This window comes from Accipiter gentilis, chromosome 8 (assembly GCF_929443795.1).
Source record: "Accipiter gentilis chromosome 8, bAccGen1.1, whole genome shotgun sequence".
Lineage (NCBI taxonomy): Eukaryota > Metazoa > Chordata > Aves > Accipitriformes > Accipitridae > Astur > Astur gentilis.
The window spans coordinates 20,453,360-20,480,313 of record NC_064887.1 but is presented as its reverse complement, the minus strand read 5'-3'; the positions used below and the strand labels follow the sequence as shown (position 1 = coordinate 20,480,313).

General features: G+C 40.1%; 1 protein-coding gene across 2 annotated transcripts in view; it reads right to left on the bottom strand.

Annotated features, from left to right (window-relative positions):
* Positions 1–24,577, bottom strand: part of RWDD3 (RWD domain containing 3) — a 372,006-nt gene extending 347,429 nt beyond the window's left edge. The window contains exons 1-4 of one of the 2 annotated variants that reach the window (XR_007506891.1): positions 24,267–24,577; positions 17,917–18,401; positions 17,085–17,200; positions 15,346–16,986 (exon numbers count right to left, since the gene is read on the bottom strand). Coding sequence is in view for 1 of the 2 variants with exons in the window: in XM_049807330.1 (XP_049663287.1) it covers positions 16,833–16,986; positions 17,085–17,200; positions 17,917–18,401; positions 24,267–24,351 (840 nt within the window). In the remaining variant the exon portion in view is untranslated. Of the gene's footprint in view, positions 1–11,344; positions 16,987–17,084; positions 17,201–17,916; positions 18,402–24,266 lie in introns of those variants that run through there. The other variant, XM_049807330.1, reaches the window with a different exon arrangement.
* Positions 24,578–26,954: the final 2,377 nt, after the last annotated feature.

Here is a 26,954-nt window from a genome sequence, read left to right as displayed (position 1 = left end):
GCTACATTGAATAAGGACTTTCAGCAGTGAAGAAGGATTTGACTATGGAACACAGACAGCTTCAGAACTTTTACAATATTTTTAAACACTATTAAGCTGTTCTTGATTTGATGTTGTTTGTTTTCAAGGGCTTTTGCAGTTCTCTTGTAAGAAAAGCAGCTGCAGACATAAATGCTTGAATAAAGACAAGACTTACCACATATTACCTTCCCTTACCCCTCCTCACGTTGCTTTTTCTCTCAAGTTTATTAGAATTAATAACTGGAAGCACTGATGTAGCCTTTTAGGGTATTAGACCAAACCTGTAAATTAATGCATTGGTTCATCACAATTCATTAATCAAGCCTGTGCTGGATTTAACAGACAGCAGATTATAAAAGGCACCAAATTACACAGATGAAAAAACCCAGCTCCCAGAGGGTCAGATGTAATGTGAATGGTTTTGCATAAAACCATAAACCTGCTATTAAATTAAAAACAGGCAAAAATTATGTCCGCTGCTTATCTAAAGTAATTTTTTTTAAAAGGGATGTTACGCTAATTTACTTCTTAACTGGTCCTGGTTACACAGCAAAGGACTAAAGGTTAACTGCAATGGCTCCTCTGATGCTTGGTTAAGCAACTTACACTAACATATCCTGACTGAGGTGAAGAAATTAATGAAATTACTACTGTAATTCATTACTAATGGAAAATTGTCAATGCTTTCAGCCAGCAGTTCACACAAATTTTCTGCAGACATGAAGACCTAGTACAGTGACTCATGCTCTTAGACTTGCTACTCTTATTTCAAGTCCTAGCACCATTCATCATGGCCGAACTTCATGCCATGCTATCCAGCAAAATTTAGCAACCTTTGATCTCAATAGCTGAGGTCTTTCTACTTCTGTGACATGGGTTTACAAAGGAAGAAAAAATAACATGCAATTTTCAGCATCAATCTAAGGAATGCTAAAATAAAAAGAGAAGAAAGGCAGAATCATTGCAACCAGCATCCAAAGTATAACAAACTTAGGAAAGATTGTAATTTGCCACCTAATGATGCCAAAAGCAAACAGTGTAAATGAGTGTAAAATTTATATATCAATTACCAATTTAAAGGACAACACTTATAACAAAGAGTGAACACTAACGGTTAGTGAAGAGGCTGAACAAGCCTGGTCTGTTGTGCTACATAATCCTGGTTTCCCTTCATATTCTTCACTAAACCACAAAACAGAATATCAAGCTAAGATAGGACAGCAAAGTTGTCCATCCCAAAAGAGAGATTCATCTATGACTACTGTAATAGTTGCCATCTACAGATAGCAAGAATATTTTATATTCAGTGACTTTAACATAAATAAAGTATTTAATGTTACTTGACTGCATGTAACATGAAACTCCTAACGGAAGCATTCATTTATGCTAATTTATAGAACATTAATTTCTAGGACAATGTTGTTTTATGTGGTTGTGGGGTTATGCTGAGAGGAAGCTAATAAAGATAATCTTTATGATCTTCCCATTGATTTGCTTTTTTGTTTGTGAGCAAGAAAGACACTGTTTCTGATGGCCATAAATGCCCAAGAAAAGAGAATTGTGCAGCATGGTTCCCAATGGAGCAGCAGGGTTAGATTATGCAAACAAAAATTAAAACTTGCATATCAGTACGGTTTTCCCCCATGGGGAAGAGCAGAATTAAACGAGGTAGGGAAATCCCTACCCATATAACTCGACAAAGCACACCCAAAGCTGCTTTGACTCTGTTCTGTGCATCCCACCATGTGAAACGGAAAGAAGATCTGGCACAATGAGAGTAACGCCAGCATAGAGAGAGCTTTTAATGGAAGAAGACAGCAGATTTGCTGTCACATCCTTCCCTCCCTGTGGGGAGTGGGGCTCTGTGGACGACGTCCAGCAAGCGTGGCCAGAAAGTCCCTGTACATCATCGATTCTAACTGATATATGGTCTCCTCAGCAGAAGCCAGTGCAAGTAAAAGCCAAAAGGACACGGATCAGGGAAGAGTCTCTCTGCAGATGTTGCCCATTCCTTATACTTGGTCCACAGGCATCCCGTCAGCTGCTTTCAGGGAACAAGTGTTGAGGCAGACAGGATCCCCATGCACCCTGAACGGTATTTCTCAGGATAAGTTTTTGCTGAGTTCAAAAATCAGCATTTCTCATAACTCAGTGAAGGGTATTACAAGAACTCTTACTCAAGCTCCAGCTAACCCTGGCTTCACAGCGCACATCAAGAGCAAAGCGGTGCATGAGAAGTTGTCTGTCTGTCTGCTTCACTTTGCAGTTGTTACTCCCATGGATTGGTACAGTGGCAGAACTCAAAAATTAGGTAATGCAACCTAGAAACCAAAGGAATGATAAAGTCTTCTAAAAACCTCCCGTTATGTCATTTAATACATAAAAATTACTTAACACTTCTAAGTTCTCATTAAAATCAGCTGAGTACTGCCTTTGTGTACACATCTATACTGATAGACTATAATGTACTGTATCAAGTACAGTCCTTTTGACAGTATCCTGGGCCAAATCTCTACTTCAAACATTGGACTCATAACATCTTACAACGGAGATTAGTAACTCTTCTATCAAGTTTTTAGAGCATTATTTGTAAACCCCACTTTAGCATTCGGTGGGATGGTATACACAGTCCCAATTCTCTACGCCAAGTGTCCCAAAATACTTCGGGGTTAAGGAGAAGCTTAGTACACTGCTGCAATAGCTGTACTTCTCTATATTACAAGGAGGTGTAAACATGGACTAGTTTAACAGCAACAAAGTACACCTTTGTAGCACTATAACAATTACAAAATTTTAATTTTGAATGTGTTCCTTATTTATATAAAACTCTGCAAAGAATAACACGGTTTAAATTTATTATGCAAATGCTCTTAATTTATGACAGATTGCTACTTCAAATACAAGTATTAAATCTCTATTAGATTCGTTGAGGTAATGCACTAATATGCATCACTAAGGTCTTAAATTTCTAAGCAGCAATAGTGTTTGTTAGATGCAAATAAGGATTACCTTAATTAAAACACTATCCTCAGCATCTCAGAAGATTTAATCCAAATCTTTATATAGGGCACATTCATTATCTATCTCCAGTTAATAAAAATATGACCTACTTTGGTTACATTTTAGAATTTAACGTTGATTACCATTTTGCTAATAGAAATAAGATACTAAAGACTTTAAAGACAAGCCAAAAGCAATTTTGCCAGCCTAATTAAAATACTATTTAATGGCCTCAGAAGGAGCTTTATATTTATTCATAACTGTAGAGGTAGACTTTTTAGAAGTGTTTTTAAAATATCAAATTAGACAACAGAGTCCTAAAAATATACCTAAGGATAACAAGTGAGATTTATAACCAACGAGCTTAAAGCAGAGCCTGAAGAGATTCAGAGAAGAACTCCTAAACCCCACAGGGACACTTTCAAACATGCGAGCTGTTCTGATAAGCTCAACAAGACTCCTCACTTCTGTAGGAGGAAGGAGGCCTGTACCATGTGTCTTTGCAGAAGCAAGGCTTAAATTAATCATAACACTCCAAATGTAGCGTCAAGTTACTGCTAAGTAGTAGTTTCCAAGGAGACATGATGCTTATCAAAATACCCTGATGTGCTGCAGCCTGCCAGATCCAAGACCGTATCTGAATGGGTTAGTGCACTTCTTAGCAAAATGCAGCTTATTCTGGATTAAATCAGGGACAGAGCAGGCTCAGCGAGAAGGCAAAGTTTGGGGAGAGCAGGGGGAGCACACATCCTCACCATAAAGCTTCTCTTGTACCTACTACCGCCATATTAAACAGGATAAAGGGGATCCAGAGGGATGGCAGCCAGCCAAAGTGTGTGGTCAGAGATCCTGTGGGGCCACCGCTTCCCCAGAGCCATCTACTCACTTCTGTGGATTTCTCAAGCCCATACACAAAGTTGTCTTTTCAGTGTTGCTCGGCAAAATGTAGCCTCCCTGTACATATCCTCTTCTCTATGTTCGCCAAAGTTTGGACAAAAACTTGCGTCCTACAGAGACAGTGTGTCAGGATTTTTCCTTCAAACCCCCACACAGGTGCCACTTACAATATTCTAAAACACAATACTTCTTTTTGAAGGTAAGCATGTCAGGTGATGGCCGAATCCAAAGCCTTGTCCATTTATCACCCAGCAAAAACTCTAGCGTATAGAGTTCCTCTTATTAAAATTAATTCAGATTGGACACATCTAGTGATTGCTGGGTTTAGTTTGCTGGGAGGTTTTGAGGGACTGAAGAATCTCGCTGCTTTCAAGAGACACGGTGTTTGTGGCTTTCTACTAAAAGTGATTATCAATTCCTACATTGTAAACCTGAAAGCGTTATGGGTGAACAATGCCACAAATCTCTCACTAGAATTCTCACCACCAGTGGAAATTCCCAGTTTAATAAAAGTCCAACCATACTGTTTTCTCTTGATCTCCATCACATAGAAGCCACCTACTCCAACAAGGGTTCCAAGCAGCCAAGGGCCTACACCTGGGGCTTACAAAGGTTGGGAGACCAAGCGGCAGGCTCAGACCAGGCGACGTTGTTCCAAGAGGAGGCCGGGGAAGAGGTGAGGACGCGTGCAGAGCAGAGCCGAGCCCAGCTGAGCCGAGCCGCACCAGGGGAAGCTGCCTATGCAGGAGATGTCTCTGCGTGGAAACACAAGAAGCAGGGCCTGCAGGTCAGTGAGCGGGGCTCCTACCCGCAGGGCGGGTGGGAGGCAGGCGTGATGCCCTGCAGCCCCCAGGCGCAGGGCAGCCGAGGAGGGGGGGGGGGGGGGGGGGGGCAGCACCCATGCAAAGCCTCACTGCAGCTAGTGGTCTCCATCCACGCTTTCTGCTTTCACACGTTGCGCTCTGTCTGGCACACTCTGCTCCATTCCCACACACTGGTTTTAGCATCGGTTTCTAGTCTAATGACTCTTTCCTTCTCCCTCGTTCGGTATCTCCACTCTATTTCTTCTCTACTTTGTAATTCTTTCCTGGCCTTGTATCACTAAAAAGCGATATAGAAGCTCCTTCCCAACTCCCAAATAAGCTTTCAGAAAAAGCAAGGGTAACGACACTTTTTCCCCTCCATCTCTTTTGCCAGGCTCAGTCCAACAGCAGCGGCGGCCGTTGCAAACAGCCCTTTCGGCTCCCACGTGCCCACAGAGAGCAGCATCTTGCCCCGTCCCGCCTCGGGTCCCCAGCCCCGCAGCCTCCCGGTGCATCCACTGTCACATGCACCTGTGGGGCTGTCCTCTGCAACCCCCAAAAGTGGACTGCCAAACACGTGGAGTTAATTTTATGAGAGAAGGAATTTTTTAAGCCTAAAAAACCCTGATGACATTAGACAGGTCATTGTAAATTTTACATAAAGAGGTCTTGTCTCTCTATCGTATACATAAATGTCACCCACTGAAAGACTGTTGTCACAAATGCCTCCCATGAGTGCTGGATCTGTCTGTAACATGGCATATGAGATGCTTGTTCTTCTAGTAATCTGCACTTTTTAGCAATTATTAATTCCTTAAACATTTAAAATAGACCTTTTCACTGGTGCTTTCACCTCTTGAGGTCACTGCAGCAATCTCAGCCCGTGGCTCATAGTCCCCCTTTTAGCATTCATTTTCAAAGACATATAGAACACCCAGACAAACCAAGAGTCAAAAGCAGACTCCTGAGGCTAAGATCTGTTTTTCCCAAAAACTCTTCCATATGTTAATATAACTGCCTCTTACCAGGTTTCATGCACGAGACAAGGGACTCTAAAATATTCCTTATCTCAGGGAAAGCACAATAGTCAGGATTTTGCCCCTTTCAACTCTCAGCTACTCCTCTCCACGAGAGCATAGGCTGGAAAGGCGATAAGGAGAGTATTCTAGCAGATCTATCCCTTTCTCTTCCTCTATGATTAAGCAAGCGAAAAAATAAAAAACCCATTACCTCCAAAATGGAGGCAGGCTTTTTGTGAGATAAGCCACTCCTCCACATCATGTGTTCCACTGAAGGGATTCATATTGGTCTCAGTATCTTCTAATGGTTTCATCAGTTAATATTAAATTGGTTTCAGATAGGAAAAAGAATTTTCTTTGCACTGCACTAAAGAATTTGCCTTTATATAGACTCCATAAACTACATTTCTGAAGAGGAACAAACAATTATGGTTCCATTTATGTAAGTGACAGTGGATGGATTCTCACAGATTCACAGTCTGCATCCCGTAACTGTCGGTATTTTACTCTGTAGTTGACTTTCACTATTTCGTCATTTTCTTAACCTTTACGAATAGAAAGGTAGTTCACTGTAAAAACACAAAAGGATGGTGTTCTGCAGCACAGAGCTCTGGAATTAAGGTCTTCCCATCCTTACGACAGCAAGATGGTCCCTAGCGTCAGGGCAAGAATTGCCCATATATAAAAACAACCTGTTCAACAACTCTGATAGTTAATGGGATAATGTGGCATATAATGTATGTGGTGTGACAGTCAGGTGTCCCCAGAGGCACTGTCAGTGTCAGTTCTCATGCAGCCTAAAACCAGCTCTGATGCCCACCTAACCCCCTGTGCCTGTCACAAGGCTGGCCAGGGACAGCTGCTGCCAGGAACAGCCTCTGCCACCTTTGCCTGGACAAAAAGCACATCGCTTTCCCACTTCTTCCAGCCCCCGCTGCCAGAGTTGCTTTCTCAGTTCTGGGGCCAGCCAGACTGAAATCACGCCCACCTGGTGCTCCCTCAGACAGTGCCTGCACCTACACAGACCACAGGAGAAAGCAAGGAAGACCACTGCTTTCAGCACAAACCCATTCCTTGAACAAGCAAACCTTTGCTCTCCTCTTCAGGTCAGTACTGGCAAATGGAGCAACTGAAGCGACACCCAGTCTGTCCTGACCACAACCGTGGGAAGCAGTGGCGTTACCACTGCCAGCTATTGTTTTCCAGGGGAATGACACTTCATCACTGAAAACCTTAGGACGCTGCCGTCACAAGCCAATCGCTACACAAGCCCTTTTCGTTGCTCTCCTGCCTTCGTTCAGTACAAAAGGGGCTGTGAAACAAAACGGACAAAACAAAGAGCAGTCCGCTAACCAAGGAACGTTTCTGATTTTTACCACACTGTGCAATAATTTTCCAGAACTGCCAAAGCTTCCTGTTTCTGCGGAGCTTCAGTTTCCTGTTCTTCAGTGGAAAGTCCACCCTTTTTACTTTGCATCCAAAAGGAAATTACTACATTTTAGAACAACTCACATCATGTTTGACCTGGAGGGACAACCTGAGGTTTACTGCAGGTTATTTGTTCACGTACTGGTTCTTGTTCAAAGGGTTTGGCGGGTTCCAGCACCCCCTCTGGCTTTAATAGGAAACAAAACAAAAAAACCCCACTTCTTAACTGTGCAGACAGTAGTCTCTCAAATACGTCTGTGCACAACCTAAGAGCTGTCGCGTCAGATTGCCACAAGCTATGTTTGCCATGAAAGTAATCTTTTCCCAGGCCTCTGCTTCCTCTCTTGCTTGCTACTGGCCACCACAAAAATAAGTCTGTTACACAACAAAAAAAATCTTCTGTTCAGGATAAAGAAACAGAATCCTTTAGAAAGACTTTGGTATTTCCATGTGTGTGTGTTTTGGGTTTTATTTGTTTTTTAAACTTATGTTTTTTAAACTCAGAAGAACAAGACCTACAGACTTGGTAAAAGTTCTGTTACCCCTTGATGGTATGCTTCCAGAAGTACATCCCTTTTCCTTCTGCTATTGGAAAATGGCATAAATAGAATCTCTTGCTCCTGGCTAAGAAAAAAAAAAAAAAAAAAGAAGAAAAAAAAATCTTTATTTCTATCCAGAAAAATCTTAGACCCCCTTGCTGCTACTCCTAAGAGTCCCTGCAAAATACTGAGTAACAAGAGTTACACACCCATCTTTCTCTGTGGTAGTTTATTCCACAGCAGGTGAATTTTTGTAACATTAGTTGCTCCGCTTTTAATATTTGCTGTTAAGAAATTTTCAGTGAGCTGTAACCCATTCCTACTTCAGATCGATAGGAAACCTAACAGCTACAATTTCTCTAGGACTTTCAATCTCGCATTCTACCTAAAGGCAGGAAAACTTTTTAGTTTGCTGCTGAACAATTATCCACAACTCATTTGTTTCAACTTAGCAATGAATTTCTAGAAAAAAAGCCATGAACTACATGAGTAAGAATCAATTATTTCCCTTTTTTACATACCTATTACTAATAACTATGCAAAAAAGCCCAGTGATTAGCTTTTTGTTGTCCCAGCTATCGAGAGCATTCCAACTGTCCAGCTTGCAAAACCAGTGCTCCCCAGTACTGAACAACTTCTGTTTCTACAATCACCGTCTCCCTTTGGAACCGATTACATGGTTGCAATTTCATTGCCTTTTCCAATAGATTTGATCAGTTAAATAAGTATTTCTGAGCCAGTACCAGAGCTCCTGGGGATATTACAAAGACTGTTACACACTGAGTAGCTAAGCTTCCATGGTTGTTTAAAAGCTGAGACCTTAAAAATCGTCAGCGTGCTGCCTGTACTCCCAAGCTCTGCCTTTGCCTTTAGCTGTCCCCAGTCTCCCCCCACAAAGAGCTCTTTAGTGCCAGCAACAGGCACTACTGCGTAGATACCTGTTCTCCTCTGCTGAGCACCAACGTCAGCTTCTGCCAGGAGCTCAGAGAGATGGCAACTACAGACTGGTTTGGGGACATGTCTACATTCCCTCGCTGCTTTATGATTGTCCTCCTTATGATAATTTTCTTTCACAGCACCAGTATGTAAATGAACAGCTTCTCCTGAGGTTTTATCACTGTTCCTTTATTTGTTTTAAAAAGCACTCCCCTGATTCTTCAAAATTAGTCTGAAGGAAACCTGTAGCATCTTTTAATAATTAGTATTATAGGAAGTAAATAACAATTCATAGCGAGCAGCTTCCAGCTCCCTTACTGCAGCTGCCTTTAAGTAAAAAAAAAAAAAAAGTACATGGCTGACAGGAAAGACATGCGCTCTGTCAAGCTCCAGGCACTCTCCAGGTACCATACAGCCCAGAAACTCTGACACCCTCACACCCAGCTGAGTTTCCAGCATTTGGCTGCCTGTCAATGCAAAGGTAACCTTTGAAGTCCTCCTTCGCTGTACCAGTATCTCAAAATGTGCCTCGTCTAACCCATACTTAAACGGTGGCTCTTAATCCCATCGCAAATCCTTGACCCAGAATAGGTTTGCAGCACTTAAATCTTGTAATGCCACTGACCACCATTATCATCCAAAATGATCTTTGTAATTGATGTGGAACTGAAATATATCAGCCTCCCAAGACATTATGCACTATTTGAGCACAGACCATCTAACATCTCCACACCAGGTCTTTATAGTATCAATGCAGAAAAAGTCTCATAAAAATTAAACACTTACCTGCGTTCTCCAATTCCACATATAAGCGGACATATTTTTTTCTGAAAGTGATTTGTCAACCCTCTTAGTCCTTGCTTTCCAAAACACCCATATTTTGCAGATAATCTGCTCCTGGGAACTGCTGGTCACCTCTTCCATCAATCTTCCCAACCACCCAGAGGTACGACAGCCTGGTTTCCCAGCCTTATGAGACTTTTGGAGGTTGTTGCCTCAACAAAGCCTCTGTCATCCCTGGGTCATTGGCAGAAAATTTCTAAGAACTGCTCCAATTCCTTTGCAGACAGCCTACAGCTCTTGCGTGAGGTGAGTCATCTCTATACCTGTGAACACCTCCATTACTTGTTCTCAGTTCTACATGCCGTTTCTGCTAAAAAGAGAAAATGACAATGAAGCTGCGTATTTATTTCAGGCATTTCTACTTGAAGCTTGGATACAGTAGCAATTTCTTTGCTCATATTCCCAAACTTCTTTCCAGAGAGTAATCCATCCAAAAAAAGTTTCTTTTGGCTTCTCTGAGAGACACATCACCAGTGTTTTTATTCCCGTCTGTTCCTTTCTAACACCTCCAGTTCTACCAAATAAAAATCAGCCTCTGGCACAGTTCTATCCATACAGCTCAGCTTCTCTTTAGCATCTCACGTGGACAGTGTTCTCACAACTCAGTTATTTTACTTTAAAAAAGAACCGCTTTTTATATTATCTTCACTGAAAGGTACTCATAGCATCAACTCCCATAAAAATGTACCCTGCCTCTGTATATTACCACAGATTAGTGATCGATCAGAGACCAACAAAACCATTTTGCGTTGATTTTTTTCTACGTGCATCCCAAGAACAGTAAAGGTACTTTGATTTTAGCACTTTCAGTCTTAAAACCACGGCACTGATTTTGCTTTGCAGCCTTCTCTGTGACTAGCGCAAGTGTAAACTTTAGGTTATTAGCCCCTGTGGCACTAACATAAAAGGAGTACCAGGCTGCTCTCCTGATGTAACGCTCAGATCGAGCAGTAGTCAACCATTCATTTTCTGCACAGGTGAAATTAGCTCCCTCAATTCTCTACATAAATTTCAAGAAATATCCAGCTAATTGCTTCAATGGAGCAGTTAGGTGTTGCCAAAAGGCCTCCAACCAGCAGGTATGAAGATCTAGTGTAACCCAGTGAGTTGGCCTGTTAAGTTCAGCTCAAGAAAACTGTGATCATTTGACTACTTCCCATAGAAATCGGTCTTCACTTCTTATTTGCAGGAATGTAAAAGGTGACAATAGGTAAAGAAGCACAAAGTAGAGTTATTGTTCTCATGCAGAGATCTTTTGTATCAAGTTTCATCCTAAAATGACTCTCTGCATTCAAGTTATAATAGATAACAACGCATACATATAATGAATCATAGATACTTACAATGGGAAACGCTAATAAAATATCAGCCCCAATTCTATCACCAGCTATGTTCTAATGCAGGATACAAACAGATTACTTGTATTACATTAAGAAACACAAAGAAAATCAAAAGTGTAATGGTTGTTACCTTATTAGCATAAAATTAAACCACCTGAATGCATAATTAACTGAAAATATTAAGGGATTCATTTTTAGAGTTCAAAGAATTCCTTAAATTAATGCGTCTTTTAGGCAAATTTTTCTGTCACTCTGAAGAGTTTTCTTCACTGCAGGTTAATGCTTTGAGGTTAGAGAACACGAACTAATATTCATATAAAAGCCAATATCTGAAAATAGCACAGAACAATAACTGCAAAATGCAATTAGCATATTTATATTTCAAGTTCCATTTATGTCTATAATTAAGCATATAAACAATCATAACTCTTGCATAAAATAACATAAAATTAAGTATACATATAAAATATAAAACCAGAACAGAGTGCTGCCGGTGTTGCATGTGTTATCCACAAAAAGACAGGATGATAATGCTTAATCCTCCTATAAGATATATGAAAATTGATTCCAGCAATTGCTCTATTTCATAATATAAGCAATTTCAGTCTCAAACTCTGGCAGAAATACAGTCTGTGCAACATTTCATCATCTTATTTCAAATGAACTATAACACGATTATGTTTGTATTTTCACAGATAAAAGTGAACAAATCAAGGGACACTAGGTTTTAAATCATTCATATGTAGGGTTTATTAAACTGTTTTTAAAAGAAGCAATGTAAACAAAGTATTTTGCCCCTATGAAGTTTCTTTAGGCTCATTACAGTACTTATGTGTGTAATTTATACTAATGTCAGTGTTTTTGTGGATCATTCACACAGAAATAAGTGACAAATAGTCTTATTATAGGAAAATGAAACAGAATTACAAAACTGCAAAAATTAGCTTTATTCACAAAACAATCAAACATACTTCCATTTTTTTTTAATTGATTGTGTCAAGGATTTTCATTTATGAGTTCTTATAGTGTCTCATCCTCCCTGTAACAGCAAATAACAAATGGTGGGGGACAGGATGCAAGAATTATAATTTTAATGAGATTGAGTAAGTAATAAAAGCTGGTGAATTCCCAATGCTGATGATGTCACCATTAAAAGTATTTCCCTCCTCTGAAACTTTGCATTACTTCCACTGAAGTCATGCTATTCTCCGGAATGGTAGGCTACTTCATAGTATGCGCTGCTCATACAGGTTTCTTTCCAAGAGACAATAATAAAAACTCTTAAATACAAATAGTACATGTTAATGCTATAGATAATGCTTTGAAAGATTAATACAGAAAAGAAGGGAGTTTCATTCCTGTGCCTTCCTCTGCCAAGACCTTTTTATCTAAGGACCTTGGTCACAATGGCGGTCAGTAACAATTCTAAAAAACCAAAACTGTAGAAAGGTTGATTTCTTACAGAACTGAGTAACTTAATTGCTTAGCACTCCATTGTCCTTGTTTCCACAGACATCACCACTCTGCAGTAGTAGTAGCATACATATGTAGAAAGACCTGATGTTACATGTAATGGGAAAAATTACCTGGATCTCATGTTGCCCTTTTGCTTACTTCGGTTTACACTTGCTGCACAAAGGGTAATGAGAAGGAAGCATTCCTCAGATGACCAGACCATTCTTCTTCTCATACCACAGAAAATGCAGACATATAACACTCATGAATCATATGAAAGAAGCAGAAAAAGTGAACGCATGCCGTTCACCAACAAACCTGACCAACACAGCCAGTGCCATCTCTTCTAGAGACTGGCAGATGCCCACCCGACACATTAATTCAACTGCGGTTCAGCAACCCTTGTGCACATTGAGCACATCTCTTCAGGATGAGAATGGATGCTCTGGATGCCATGTATTCATGCAAAAACAACTGTGCAAATAGGGCTGATGTTGGGTTTGGGGGTTTGTTCCTGTTTCTATGTATCTTTCTTTCTCTCTTAACCCATTTTTTGTTTTCTTCACACTTAATAAGCCAAGGGATTCAGAAAGACCAATCAAACCTCAGTTTTGTCCTAAAACCTTGGTTCTTCAAGTAGTCAGTCCTATGGCAACAACTTTCATTTTAGCCTGATCTTCAAAGGAAACTACGGTTATGGGACTGTGCTGTCCATACGGAAGCATGCATATTTATACTACAAAATTCTTCTAGACCTTTTGAATTCAACTGATTTCAATTAAAATGAGAGGTTAACAGCCTGAAAGAAACCAAGTTCCTACAACTTTGATGAAAACAGGTAGCAGAGAAGAAAAATGCTACTGATAATTCAGTGATTTATGCAGAGAGCACAATCAGTATCGGCCACTGGGGAACCTGCCTGGGAGAGCACCACCATTGAATGTCTCTTCTGCAAGAAAGGCTTCACATCTGCAATTGTTTAGAAACAAGAAAGCCCACAGGAAATGAGGCTTTACTAACCACGCTGTTCAAAAAAAACTATTTATAATACAATATCCACAAGAAAACTAGCTTCTTATTTGTTAAGCCATTTTTAATTTGTGGACTTCTTTTTCCTTGCAACTGAATTGTCTGATTCTGATAGCTATATACACTTCACTAACTTTTTAGACACTGATATGCATTCTTTAATAATTCTCAGGAGTTTTGACTTTGTTTCCCTGCTTCAGTTCCCTTACAGGGCAGAACATGCACCGCAGTATGGATTTCAATGACTTTTGTGCTCCAGGGGCTCACAGGCTTGCCCATCTCTTTTTACAATAAATGCAAACAAACCATCAGGTAACAGACAGCTGCAACATCCTTCCAAAAGAACAACCTTTAAAAATATTGTTTACTTGTCTGAACACAAGATATCCTCCTACCTTTCAAAATAAGTGACTGACTGATGGGTAGGCAAAAGCATTTGCTTTGACAGAATCAGACTGACATCAGTTTTCATGTTCTCTGCTGTCTGAACAATATCAAACTGATCAGATTTGTAATTCTCCTGAAGCACATCAAACCAAGCAAAAGAACTACAGTCCTTTCCTACACTGACCTTGTTGATTTGTCCAATGTAAAGTAGAAAATTCAACTATGATAAAAATCCATTGTATAAACTGCTTTCTACAACTCCTGAAATATAGAAATCACCTAGCTTCTTACAACTTCATTTGGCAAGATGAGCACAAATCAGAAGTGAGCTGCAACTTACCCACCTGTCATTTGCTCTTTAACTGTTTTTATGTTTTCCAAATTGGCTGTTGCAGAATGCTAGCTTTGACCGACTAGTTAATCAAGAAGGCACCAGGCAATAATATTCAAGAAAATACATGAATTTATATCCAAGTGCAACTGGCAACCACTGACCCTACAAAATGGCTTTTCTTATGCAGCTGCCTTTCCTCGGTGTGCTCCTCTTTGGTTCTGAGCCAGGAACTGGGGAAAAAAAAAGAAGTTTGCAATAGATTCAGGAAAGTGGAGAGGGGGAACTGAAGTTAAAGGAAAATGAAAATATTGTTTCACTATTTCTCCCGAATTTAAACAATCAGAACAGGGAGATGCAGAAAATCCGGCTACTACACCTATTCAGTTCCCAGCCTCCTCACGGCTCTCAGGAGGTGAAGGATGTCATTGCAGAGAAGCTTCAGGGAAAGAGGCCCCCGTTCCTTAACAACTGGAGAGCCTGCATCTATCTTGCAAGAAAGATGACCACAACAACTGTATGCCTCAATTATTTTTGCAATCACATGCAATTTGAGATCACATGATTAGGTACGCTATTCAACCCAATTCCCAAAATCCACAGAAAGCATATACAACTGATTTATATGCATGTTGAATAAGGCCCCAGACAGATTTTAATGGCCATGATTGTGATACAGGTTGTGCTGAAGTACCTTACAATCCTCTTTCCAGAAAAGTGGAGCATTTTAAAGTAAAGATGTGGCTGAGGACATAAAATCCTTCTGGTAAAACGTTACAGCATTTAAATATGCAGAGAGATACTGATTACGTTTTCTTACACTGTACATGCATAGGACTCTTCTTGGTTTTGATACTTGTCAGATCTATCGCATAGTATAAGGAGAGAGCCTCTGCATCTTTTCAAGACTTTATACTCCACTGACACACAATTTTCAACATAGGTACTTTAACTGAGAATAGCTGAATTCTGAAAACTGTAATTTAAAATACATGTTATTTTAATATTTTAAAGGTACTTGTGTTTTATTCTTCTTTATAAAAGTAAAAATTCATCTCCACATACTTAAAATGACAGAAGGGTAGTTTTCCCTTCTCTCAGGAAGCCATTTCAAAATAATATAAAACTGATTTGTAAAACCTGTTTAACCCACTGTTTTCTACTGTGCCTGAAGTACTATATGTGCTACACATGAAAGACTTATTAAGAAGAGCTTTTGCTACTGTCTTATTAAATAAGCCTCAGTGCATAAAATAACATGCAACATATGTATTTGAGACACTCCATATTACGAAAATTACCAAACTCCTTAAAAACTTAAAAAACACTCAGTCTACAACTGGTTATGCATTTGATATCTCAAATAGTAAAACCTAAAAATCTTAATAGTTTGCTTTAGTTGCTTTTCTATTATACATAAAGAAAGAGGTATGATGTCATGGTCTGAGTATGAACCTGGAAATCCAAATGTCTTACATAATCATTTGCCAAACCACACTGTGGGAACTAACCAAATTGTACCAGCCTTCCTCCAGTACAAAGGAGATAAATTAATTTACACTGAGTTGATCAAATGTATTTGGTTAACAAAGAATACCTAATACATTTGGCTTCTGGGAGTGAGTTTTAGAGAGCAGCAAAGCCCATGTTTAGCTACAAGCTAAAACCAATTGAAATGGCATTGCTAGTTACTGAGAAACTCATTAATTCAAAATTTTTACTACTGGACAATTTATCTAGTCTTGCTAGAGAACGGTATCAGGTAAAATAGAAACCAAAGGACATTAATAATTGTAAGAAATAAGTATCCAATTCTCCCTAGGCAAACAGAACTTGCACAACTGAATTTGTAAAAATGATGTATATAATTTGTAACATTATACTGAAGTAAAACACAGACTAGTGATTAAAATAAAATTTATAGGCTGGCCAAGGCCACTGACCAATCAAAAAAAAATAATGCTAAAAGTCAGGAATTTTTAATAGGGAGTTATAACTTACCAGCTTCTCAAATGACAGAAGACTTTGACAGAAGTCTTGAGAGACAGAGGACTGAAGTCTGTATATATACTGCTCTGGCAGTTTAATTGAATCAAGATATCTAAAGATGCACAGACAGTAAAACCGGATAAAGTGCAAAAAGGAATCTGTAAACTATCAAAGAAAGTATTACGAATGGCTTTACCTTAGCTTTTTAATCAATTTAAATTCTCCACTTGGGTGTTTTTATACATTTTAGAATAAAAACTAACATTCAAAAAGACACTTCTAAGTTTTTTCAGGCCCCAAGTGACATGAGCTTTTTCTTTAAATCAACAGTCTAGCATTTATAGTCAAATAAATGGAGAAGAAAAAGTTAGAAGATGAACACCTAAGGGATATTAAGTATATGCTGCACTCAAACATTCAACTCTGTTTGCTATGCTTTTTATAGAAATACCTTCATATAAGCTTTCAACACAAAATTAATCATGCTTTCTAGCAGGCCATTATGAAAAACCACTACCATGAGAGGTAAAAACCAAAACACTGAAAAACAGGCATTGCAAAACAGTCTAACTAGAAGACTATTATTTTAACATGAAGTCTTCCCAATCTCTCATGCTTGCCATGCAATTATCGCAATTAACTCTGCATTCCTTGGAAAAAGTTATCGATACATAAATGTCAAAACATTATCAATTCTTAATGTATGAATTGCCTTCTCCTTCTTGCAAGAGGATGGCTACTTCTGGGATTTTTTGTAGAAAAGCTTTAATGTTGTTTGCCAAATCCATCCTTTCATCTTCCATCAGCATCTGCAGTCAACTACTGCTTTGGTCAAAGGGTCCAGTGTTTTCTTTTAATTTTAAGACAGGAGGCACAAACTCAGAGAAAAGAGTTGTAAGTCCTGCAGTTTCAAATTCCTTTTGTAGCTCATCTAGTGTTGAATATTCTTTGACTTCAAATGTCTGAAACCTACATTGTAAAAAGGAAACTCATGAATATGCCTAGATTTGTCAGAATGTAATTATCAATTCTGTTACTTTTCTATCCACAACAGTACTAAATTATACCTTTTATGCTGTGACTGTACTTTTGTCTCACACAGTACACTAATCATTTTCTCTTTGCATTTCTTTCCGCTTGAGTCCACATCTACCTTAGAAGTTTTCTGAAGAATTAAGTATTCCTGAATGACAAAAAAGAACAAAATATTAAATGTCACCTAGTATCTTTGAAGTTTAGTAAAATGCAAAAATCCATATGAAACATAGACATTTCTTTCAGAACATAGCAATCTAACTTTGAAAGTGCCCATCCCATCCCAGAAAGTGCACAACTGTTTCTATTCATCAGCTTGAAGTTAAGCACAGTCTTAAGTGATCTAGAGAACATGAGTTTGAAAAGCCTAAACATTCTCCTCCAATATCACCACAAAAACCTGCCTAATGTACTGGGAGTTCATAAGTACAGACAAGAAGTTCAAAACCTGGATGTGCACTTGAAGCACCATGTTGCCTAAGTCAAGGAAAGAGACAGTAATGAACTAGAAATATGTCTGTTACTAATTTCTCATCACAAAATTTCTGTTTTCTGGGGCATTTGGGAAATACAGGAGACTGAACCTAGGCATATTACAGTCATGAAACACAGGGAATGCAAGGGTATAATTACAGTGGGAAGCCAAGCAATACAGGCCACAGGTCTACAGGTATCACTGGTTTCTTTCTCATAGAATACCTTATTTTTCTTAAATACAGAATAAAGTTGTTGGGCCTTCCTACCCTCCTAATGATCAATCTGCTTCTAAAATTGTTAATCTTATAAAAACACACACAAAATATTCAGACACATAGGTTTCAGTGGTAAATCAATAGAACTAGTCAACATTGATTGTTTCTGCACCTTAATGTTGCTCCTGTCACCCTGAAGAAGAATCAGTATTATCTTGCCCATGAACATCAGTCTTCCAGTCAGCCTTAGATCTGAAGCCCATTTTTCCACAGTTTTGACGTACTTTGCCTTTGCTCTCATGTGATCTAAATGCAAGAAGAGCATCCAGATACCATCCTCTGTACTTGTTCCTTTTGACAAAGCAGTTTTTTCCTTGCAAACTGTTGCTGACTGCTTAATGACATATTTAAGATGCTGCTGTATCCAAAGAATCAGATCATGTACCATGGGTTCAGAAAGATGCTTCTTTGCTTGTTCAAGTAATTTATCTTTCACGTCCATACACTGGGCCCTTGTAAGCTGGTCTGAGTTAACAGAAATATCTGGTAGAGTTGATGGATAATTGACTGGTAAATGAAATAACAGCTTTAAAAGTACATCTGTATCCAGCAGTTCCTTCACACTGATTTGAATTCTAAATGTGATTCCATGAGTCTCTGGAAAGTATCAAAAAATAAACATTAATAGTTTGTTTGAAGTTGAAATACATATATATTATTAAGTCATGTTATTTTCTTTAACAATTCAACTCAAATGACTGCCATTCTATATAAAATAAGGGGTGTGGGGTTTTTGCAGAATGGGGGGGTTGCAACCAATGGCTCAAGCTATACTTGCAGGGAATCTTGAAATGAAACACTTCCATATCATACTAGAAGGAAAGTTATTAACACATTCTAAAAAGTATTCACACCTTTTGGCTCTTTCAGAGTCTAGACAAGCCAGTAAAAAAGAATTGTCTCTCTTAAAAACAGGTAAGTCAGCTTCTACAGCTCAACAGCAGCAGCAAGTACAACTGAACATAGAGACTTTTCTGGATGGACTCAGCACTGCCCTAACTTTGCTCCTAGAGAAATCTGTAAGACTTCTAACCAGCACGAGGCAAACAGACTTGTACTGTACTGAGTATTTTTTAAGACAACCATTCAAAAGCAGTTCCACATTAAAGAGAGACTTGGAAAGAAAAAAGTCAGATTCTTTGTCCCCTACAACTTTCAGAGAAAATACGTTTAATTCTTTTCTGCCAAATTCTCTACATTTACAAGTTGGATTGACATAATGAAAACATCTCTGTTGTACATCTGCCCCTAGGTGTTACATACTTATATATACATGCATATACTTATATAAATGTATCTGTATATATCTGCATATCTACTCAAAACCTGTTGTTGGTCTACTTTAGAACTGAATTATTTTCAGAGTGAAAAGGATAGATACAGTATGCAGCAGGAAGGGCAGAAGACCATATCCTCCTGACAAACGACATAATATGAATATGAAAGTTATGTACAGTAATTCCTGCAGTAAAACCTTTCTGACTAAAACATGTTTCACAGAAAAACAATACAAAACTTAATAAAGTGAAAAGTGAGGACAAAGACCTAACCTACTTTTGCTCCATGAAGAAAGAGGGTATCAGATAAAAGATGATCTTCTTCAGATGGTCTCTGCTTCACCCTTTTGACGTGTTCTAAACACTTCACACCTTTTCTTTAAAAAATTGCTAAAATGTCAGGTTGATTCATACTATGAGGGCAGAAGCCAGATTTAAAAGGCAGATTAGAACAGAGCTGAGTTTCAGAGGAGCTCTTTTGAAGTGACTTGCCGCCTTCTCCCCCCACCTTATCTCATCTTCCTTTACATGACAGTCAGTTGAATTATCTTTGATTAGTATTGTTGATGCTGCTAACCAACCTCAGTGCTTTCTATGATTTTATATTTGAACCCTACTAAGTAAGTGAAAGAACCTAAAAGTGACCTGGACAGACAGAAGCACTTTTGAGAGCTTAGCCAAGCAAGGGCTTGTTTCCAAACCTCCTTCCTGGGTCATACGAAGAACTCTCTGGCTCAGGACAGTCACAAAATAGAATAGGCAAACCTCCCAGACCCAATAATCAAATGCTAGCATTACTATAAAGAAGTCTCCAATCATCTACAAACCATCACTACCTAAACATAGTCAAATCCAGTGCTGACAGTAGTGAATGCAAATCCAGTGAATTAAATGAAATTACACCCAACCATGCCCATACCTACAGACACTACGTATCAAACTTCGTTCCCTGCCAACGTAAGTTGGTCTCCAGTCGTCTAAGACAGTATGAAAGGTTCAAGACTATTTTTAAGGCAATTTTATTCCTCAGAAATGCACCAGCCTTGGAGGAGACTCCAGTCTCCACAGCGTCCATCTGGCAGCACACAGCCCTCGCTCACGGGCAGTAGCTACACAGGAGGACCTCAAGCCTCCCTGTTCCAATCTCTGTCTTCTGCTGCCCTGACAAACGTTTCTTACTGGGCACCAGCAACAATAGCTCCTCTGCCATTACACTAGGCTTGGTACACAACCACACACACAAGAAGAAAAGGCCTGCACTGCACCTCCTGGGGCCCCCAGCATTCTCTTGGCTGCCATGGAGGGCCTCCGCACACACCTGAGCATTGCACCGCATGCAGACAGTGCCTGCCGACCCATCTCACTCCAGCTGCCTCTTACACAGGGCAGCCCCCACCAGGTACGCGGCCAGCTGCAAGCAAGCTGTGTTTGGCTGAAGCCTATTAAAGTTAATATATTCCTGCCTGTGAATCACTTTATTTTAAACTATGTTGTCAAGAAATTTAAAAATGCACAGCTTACAAATGAGTTGAAGAATGCTACTCTGTTGCCAGCTTAATTACAGCAACAGAAAAACATCTTACCTTTCTGATAATCCTCCTAAGTTTTTTTTCACTAGCTTGTCATAACAGATCTCACCAACTCAGAAGTAACTGCAGGATAAACAGACAGGCCAACTTTGTCCCTTCGGCAAGGGCCTCCTGCTGCAGTGATCATATTCTTAAGCCTGCAACAATCTCACACCTATCCCTGTGATGATGAACTAATCCGAAGGAAGCGGCGCAGCCTCGCATCCCAAGGTGTCTCACCCTGAGCCATTGTGAAAAGCCCAGCTGTGCTTATTTACATCTGCTTCAGACTTACTTCTAAAAAGGAGAATTGGTTCAAAACATTTGTGGGGCTACAGTGTCTAAAGTTTATTTAAACATTCCAGCGTCCATTTTCTGCACCAGCGCTGCAGACAGCTGGCAGAACAAAGAGCAAACCACCGTTGCCCTGCATAACGATGCTCTAAAGAAATATTTCCTTTGTTTGCACACACTACAAGGTCTGAGTTGTCTTCATAGCAAAATGGTGATTATTTCTGAAATAAAAGGTTGGGTATGACCATTCTGCTGGCATTTAATGTGCTAATGAGACTAAACCCAATACATTTTAACTCATTTTCCCCCCTAGCTGCATGCTTATCAGTATATTTAGCTCTAGCATACTTCAGATTTTTTCTTATGTTCCACGTCAACCAGATATCCCCCTCCTCTCCTGCCCAAAGGCATTTTATGCAACACATGCAGTCTATTTTTAAATTCAGAAAATGGCACCTACTAATGTACAAGCTTAGAATATATAAATATATTTTTATAGCATGCTTGGTGAGCAAACCAGAAGAGAACAGATTAACAAGTAAATTATGGATTTCTATCTGTAACACTAACCTTTGTAAATAGATATGTAAGGTAAAAAAGATATGCTGTAATTAGTTCATTTAAATTCATCAACACATTGGTTTTGATAAAAACATATTTTACATTCTGAACACTTCATTGTTAAATTCCAGAAAGCCAAAGTTTTTAGCATACCAAGATACCTGCAAAAGCATTTTCTTACATTCCTCAAAACCATAAATCCCCAATGGCCTCCTTTTTGATCCTGTGGATCTACGCGCAAATCACTCTTAATGCATAACATAACAGTCCTACTGGAAGTTACTTCTGTGCACCATTTGTCAAAGATAATTTATATGGTTTGAAGAGATAAAGCAAATGTAAGCTAATGAATACAGCAAAAGTTAATTGTATACAAACTAAGGGATTCTGTAGCTCCAACATAAAAGAGAAGTAATTTCCCAAAGTAAGAAAACTACCAATAATCATTGTTGTAAATAATCTTTTCAATTCCAGCAGAAAACGATGGAAATCAAGTAGATATGCATGATCCTAACATATCATGAACATAGCCTGGCTAAAGGCCCTGCAAGGTCACACAACATCAATATAAATGTAACAGCCTGTTCCCATTGTTCTCTTGTGGTGCTTCACTTTATGTTCCAGGAAGCTTTTTAAGCCTTTTACATCCCGGTAACTTATAAACACAAAATCATTTTTCTGTATGGGAAGCACAGAAGGATGTGCGAATAATTCTCTAACAGATTTGGAGGAACAGACATGCATATGCAATGTTCAGATAAATTCACATTTTTCAAAATAAACATCTGTTAAGCCTGGATCCTGTATTTTCAAGCTATGCCTGAAATAACATTCCTGAACTTTTTGACTTTAAGAAAATAAAACTCAGCTGAAACGCTTCATAAGTAGTATTTTAAAAATACAACTCTAAACACCAATCAAAAAAATAAAATGGTAGAATTACCTGCCTACACTGGAGCAAAGGGTGTGTCATGCAGATCTAGACACAAAACAATTCTGCTTTTAGATTACCACAGTTAATTGTGCTCCACGCAGACACCAATGTCTTCATCCCTCTGAGGCTGTCTACATACAAAGTCCTCTTTTCAAATAACCACTTGCTGTTCTGTGCAAATCTATTTCAACAACTATTTTCAAATAAAAATCTGAGGTTTATTCAATTAATTTCTTAGTAACTTTTTAGCTAAATCGAGTCACTCAAGAGCAGCCATGTGTAATTTCACACCAAAGCAGCACAAAGTTATTTTCACAGAATCACAGAATAGTTGAGGTTGGCAGGGACCTCTGGAGGTCATCTTGTCCAACCTCCCTGCTCAAGCAGGGTCACCTACAGCAGGCTGCCCAGGGCAATGTCCAGACGGCTTCTGAATATCTCCAAGGACGGAGACTCCACCACCTTTCTGGGCAACCTGTTCCAGTGCTCGGTCACCCTCACAGTTAAAAGCGTTTCCTCATCAATCCCAGTTATTTTGGGCTGAATACATAGCCAGACAAAATCTGATGGCAGGCCACTAGATCCATTTTTAATAGCATTCTCCAGGACCTTACTGCAGTCCAAACAGCAGGAAGCTGCTTGCTGTCTGTCACTTCACTGGGGAGCTGGGCAGCACGCTGCAATAGCTCCCAAGACACCAGGGAACAGTTAAGTGATACAGAATATATGCATATTCTGTGTGTTTGTGTGTGCATATATGTATTTCCAACAAATAGATAGGAGAGTTGTCACATCTGTGGTAGGCACTAAGCAAAATTTACTTACGCTCTAGATCTGAAGAGGCATGCAACACTTGCATATCCCACCTGACACTTTCTTTAAGCCTTATAGTAACTGCTGTTGTACACCAGAACTACTGAGATTTATTCTCCCTTGCTGAAGGAGCGTCTTCACAGCACTGTGACGGCACAGAATAATAAAGGTCATCTCTTAAAATTATGTTCTTATCAGCAGCCACCATAGCTGGTACAGAAAACATGGAGAAAAGATGTCTACACTTACTGTGTTCCTAGCCTACAGCATGCAGCAGCTGATGGGAGCAAGCACTACAAATCTTCTCACCTTCCCACTCGCAGCAAACATGAAAGATCAGTCTTGGTACCCTGCAAAACCTACAGCCAATACACATATTGCTGAAGCTGGAGACCATTCGGCACATCACAAGGCCCAGATGATTACCATACACCCAGAAGACAGAGATGACCCAAGGCTTCTCATGCATAGCAACAGCTGCACCCCTGTTAAATATTACAGGATAAACACCTGGTCTTGTTACACATATGAGACGCAACTGCTTATTTACCTAAATCGCAGCCAGTCCATTCCCACTGCTGCCCTTTACCTACTGCAAGTTTCTGCACGCACTGCAAACAGCTGTAATTAAGAACGTCACTAATTATAAACGAGTAAGACCCGCTACGGTTTGTCCCCTGCTGTGGCCAGCACCAAAGACATGCGGCAGGCCAGCGACAGGCGAGAAGGCACCCATCTTTAGCGCTGCCGATAATAGCAAACGATTAAGTCCGTGACTGCCCCGCTGGCGGCAGAGCCCCACCGTGAGCGGCCCCGGAGCGCCTCCTCTCGGGGCCGGGCCGGGCCGGGCCGGGGGTAGCACGCCCGGGGCACGACCGCGCCGCCGGTGCGGGGCAGCGGGAAGACCCCCGTCTGAGGCGGCGCCGCCGCGCCGGGTCTCGCTCAGGCAGCGCGGCGAGACCCCGCCGAGCGGAGCGACCCGCGGCTCTCGGCAGAGGAGCGCGGGCGCCTTCACCTGAGACCGCCAGCACCTCGCAGGCGTCCGGCTCGCAGTAGATGGCGGCGAGAGCCGAGAGCTCCTCCAGCGCCAGCTCCAACATGGCTGCGGCTGCGGGCTCGGGACGGGGCGGCGGCGGCGCCCCCTGCCGTCGCCGCCTGCCGCCGCCGCCCCGGCCCGCGCCTCAGGGAGGGTTCCGCTGGCGGCGGGGTCCTCCCGGCCCTGCGGCGGCCTCGCCCAGCGCTGCCGCTCGGCTCCGGCAGGCGCGGTGGCGAGCAGCCCGGCAGTTTCCGAGGTAGCGAGCGGCAAGGGGCAGCAGCAGAGGCGGTGGCGGGAGCCTCTCTCCCTCGGCGCCGAACAAAATGGCGGCCCGCTCTGCCCCCCTCCCTCTTCCTAGGTATACAACTTTGCACGGCAGTCTGGCCCACAGAAACGAGTAACCTGATCGTCCCCGGGGCGCAGACAAACAAGTGAAGCTCAGCCACACACACTCATACAGAAGGTTTTACTAGAAGATAAGTGCATGCTTTTTTGTGGCTTCGTAATCCTGGGAACAGCCATCTGACTGAGGTCGTCGACAGCCAGTGGTATCATTAACTCCCAGGTATAATCATCTCAGAGGAAACAATATCTGCCATTATTACAAAATCGCTTTTAAAAGCAAGGGATGGGTTGTTTACTTTTTCAGGAAAGCATATCCTGCTGGTTTTAATCCCCTAAATTCTGTTGAAATAACAAGAATTCCTGAGCTGGGAATGAGGGAAATAACGTGAAGGGGAAGAAGATGTGAGCTGTCAGAAGTACTGCCAGGTAGTAGTCCATGCAGCTGTCACAAGGCTTCACTAGAAATTAGCCTTAAAAGTGCTTCATTCTATTGTTAAGAACTTTCTTGCCCCTGGTCTTTCCCCCTTCTCCTCATCCACTTTGCATATTCCATTTTATATGTTTAAATAAAAAAGTCGATGTAAATGTCTTTTAAATTGACACTATCGCAAGACATTGAGGTCCCTATGAATAAGTTACTGCACTCTGACATTTGGAAGTCATCAAATGAGACAGTATAATGTCAGCTTGATATTTTTCACACTATGAAAATATCAGCTTCATGTCAAAGATCTAAATTCCATCTTAATGTAATAAATTTTCTTGTATTCACAGACTAGCGAAAATGCTAAATATTTAAATTTGAAATGAACTTCTACAGTTACAATCTGGCCTTTATATTCCATTATTATTAAACTGGAAGTCAAGATCTTATTTTCCTTTTTTTTTTTTTTTTTTTTTTTTTTTTTACTTCTTCAAACATTGCAGTGTTTGATAGAATAACATTAGCCATATTCATTTCTCTAAAGGGATGCTTTCCCATCAACATGTGGCAAAGTTCAAAAAAAATCTTGCTTTTTACAGTCAGCCTATATTAAACCAGCTCCAGCATCCTGTCATAAATCGATATGCCACTGACAATACCAGTATTTTCCACTTTGCCTGACAAGGCAAACAGAATGCAACCTTTCATACATATGTAAGATTAATCTTCCCAGTGTCATCTGCAAAAGTAGTATCCTTTGCTTTCCGTTCACTATAATTATGGCCCAAATCAATTAGGTGTTTTGTCGACAACCACTAGTGATTATATATAAAACTGTGCATTTAGACCTGTTTTCCTCTAACCTGAGTGGCCAATAAGGGAAGAGTAGACAGACATTTGGGGGGGGAGACGAGACAATTTGGAACATCCATCTACATCTTTTTACCGTCCTTTCCGTGCCAGCCACCCTGCGGTCCCAGCTACCGCAACTGTAAGCCATCCTAAAAGCATGTACTCTAGAAGGCATTAAAGGACCACTAGGAAGAGTCTAAAAATCACTGCAGTTGCCCATTTTGGGGTCACAAGACAAACACTAACGAGGAACCCATAACCGCAGCTAAGTGCAATGGCTAACCTATGCAACACAAATCACATCCATCTTTCTGCACTGCTGTAGGACAGCAGCGGTTCCTATATTTTCCGCTACAACATTGACAGCCCTATTGCAGCCAGAATGGTATTCTTACCAGCTTGAACTGTTCTTAACTGCGTTAAATAGCACTGATTTTTCAGATACCTCAGAAAGAAACCATTATTTCCGTAGTAACAACTTTAAGTGTTATCACAATGGTAGAATTTTTCCCAAAAGTGGCTTGTACAAAATGGCAGAGAGAAAGAAACATGAAAACCTGTAAAAATCACTCCAAATAAGCTAAAAGGCAAAAGTTAAAGAAAACAGGAGAAGCAACCCCATAATTATGAAAAATTGTGATAAAACATGAAGATGTTTTCTCAGTATTCTCAAGTACAGCTGGTAAAAAAGTTTTCATCATTTTTTTTGGCCCAAAGCAAGTGTTTTTTAAAGTTGGAATAAATTCATTTAACCAAAAATTTACATTGCAAATTAAAACTGCCAAAATTTGCATGGTTTGTTCTAAGGTTAAATTCAACATTTTCATGAGGTTTTGTTCTTTGATTTTTGAAAATGAGCTAATGAATTCTCATTGATATATAAAAAAGCCTTCTCTAATTTGAGAAAAAACAAATCAGAGGAAAAATCTTTTATAGTACTTTTCCTTTTAAGTATTTTAGAAGCAACTTTTTCAAGGATTTGTGGTCTAGCAGTGCATTTTAAAGGCACTTGCATTTATCCTCCATGCATCAAACTGCTCTAAGTC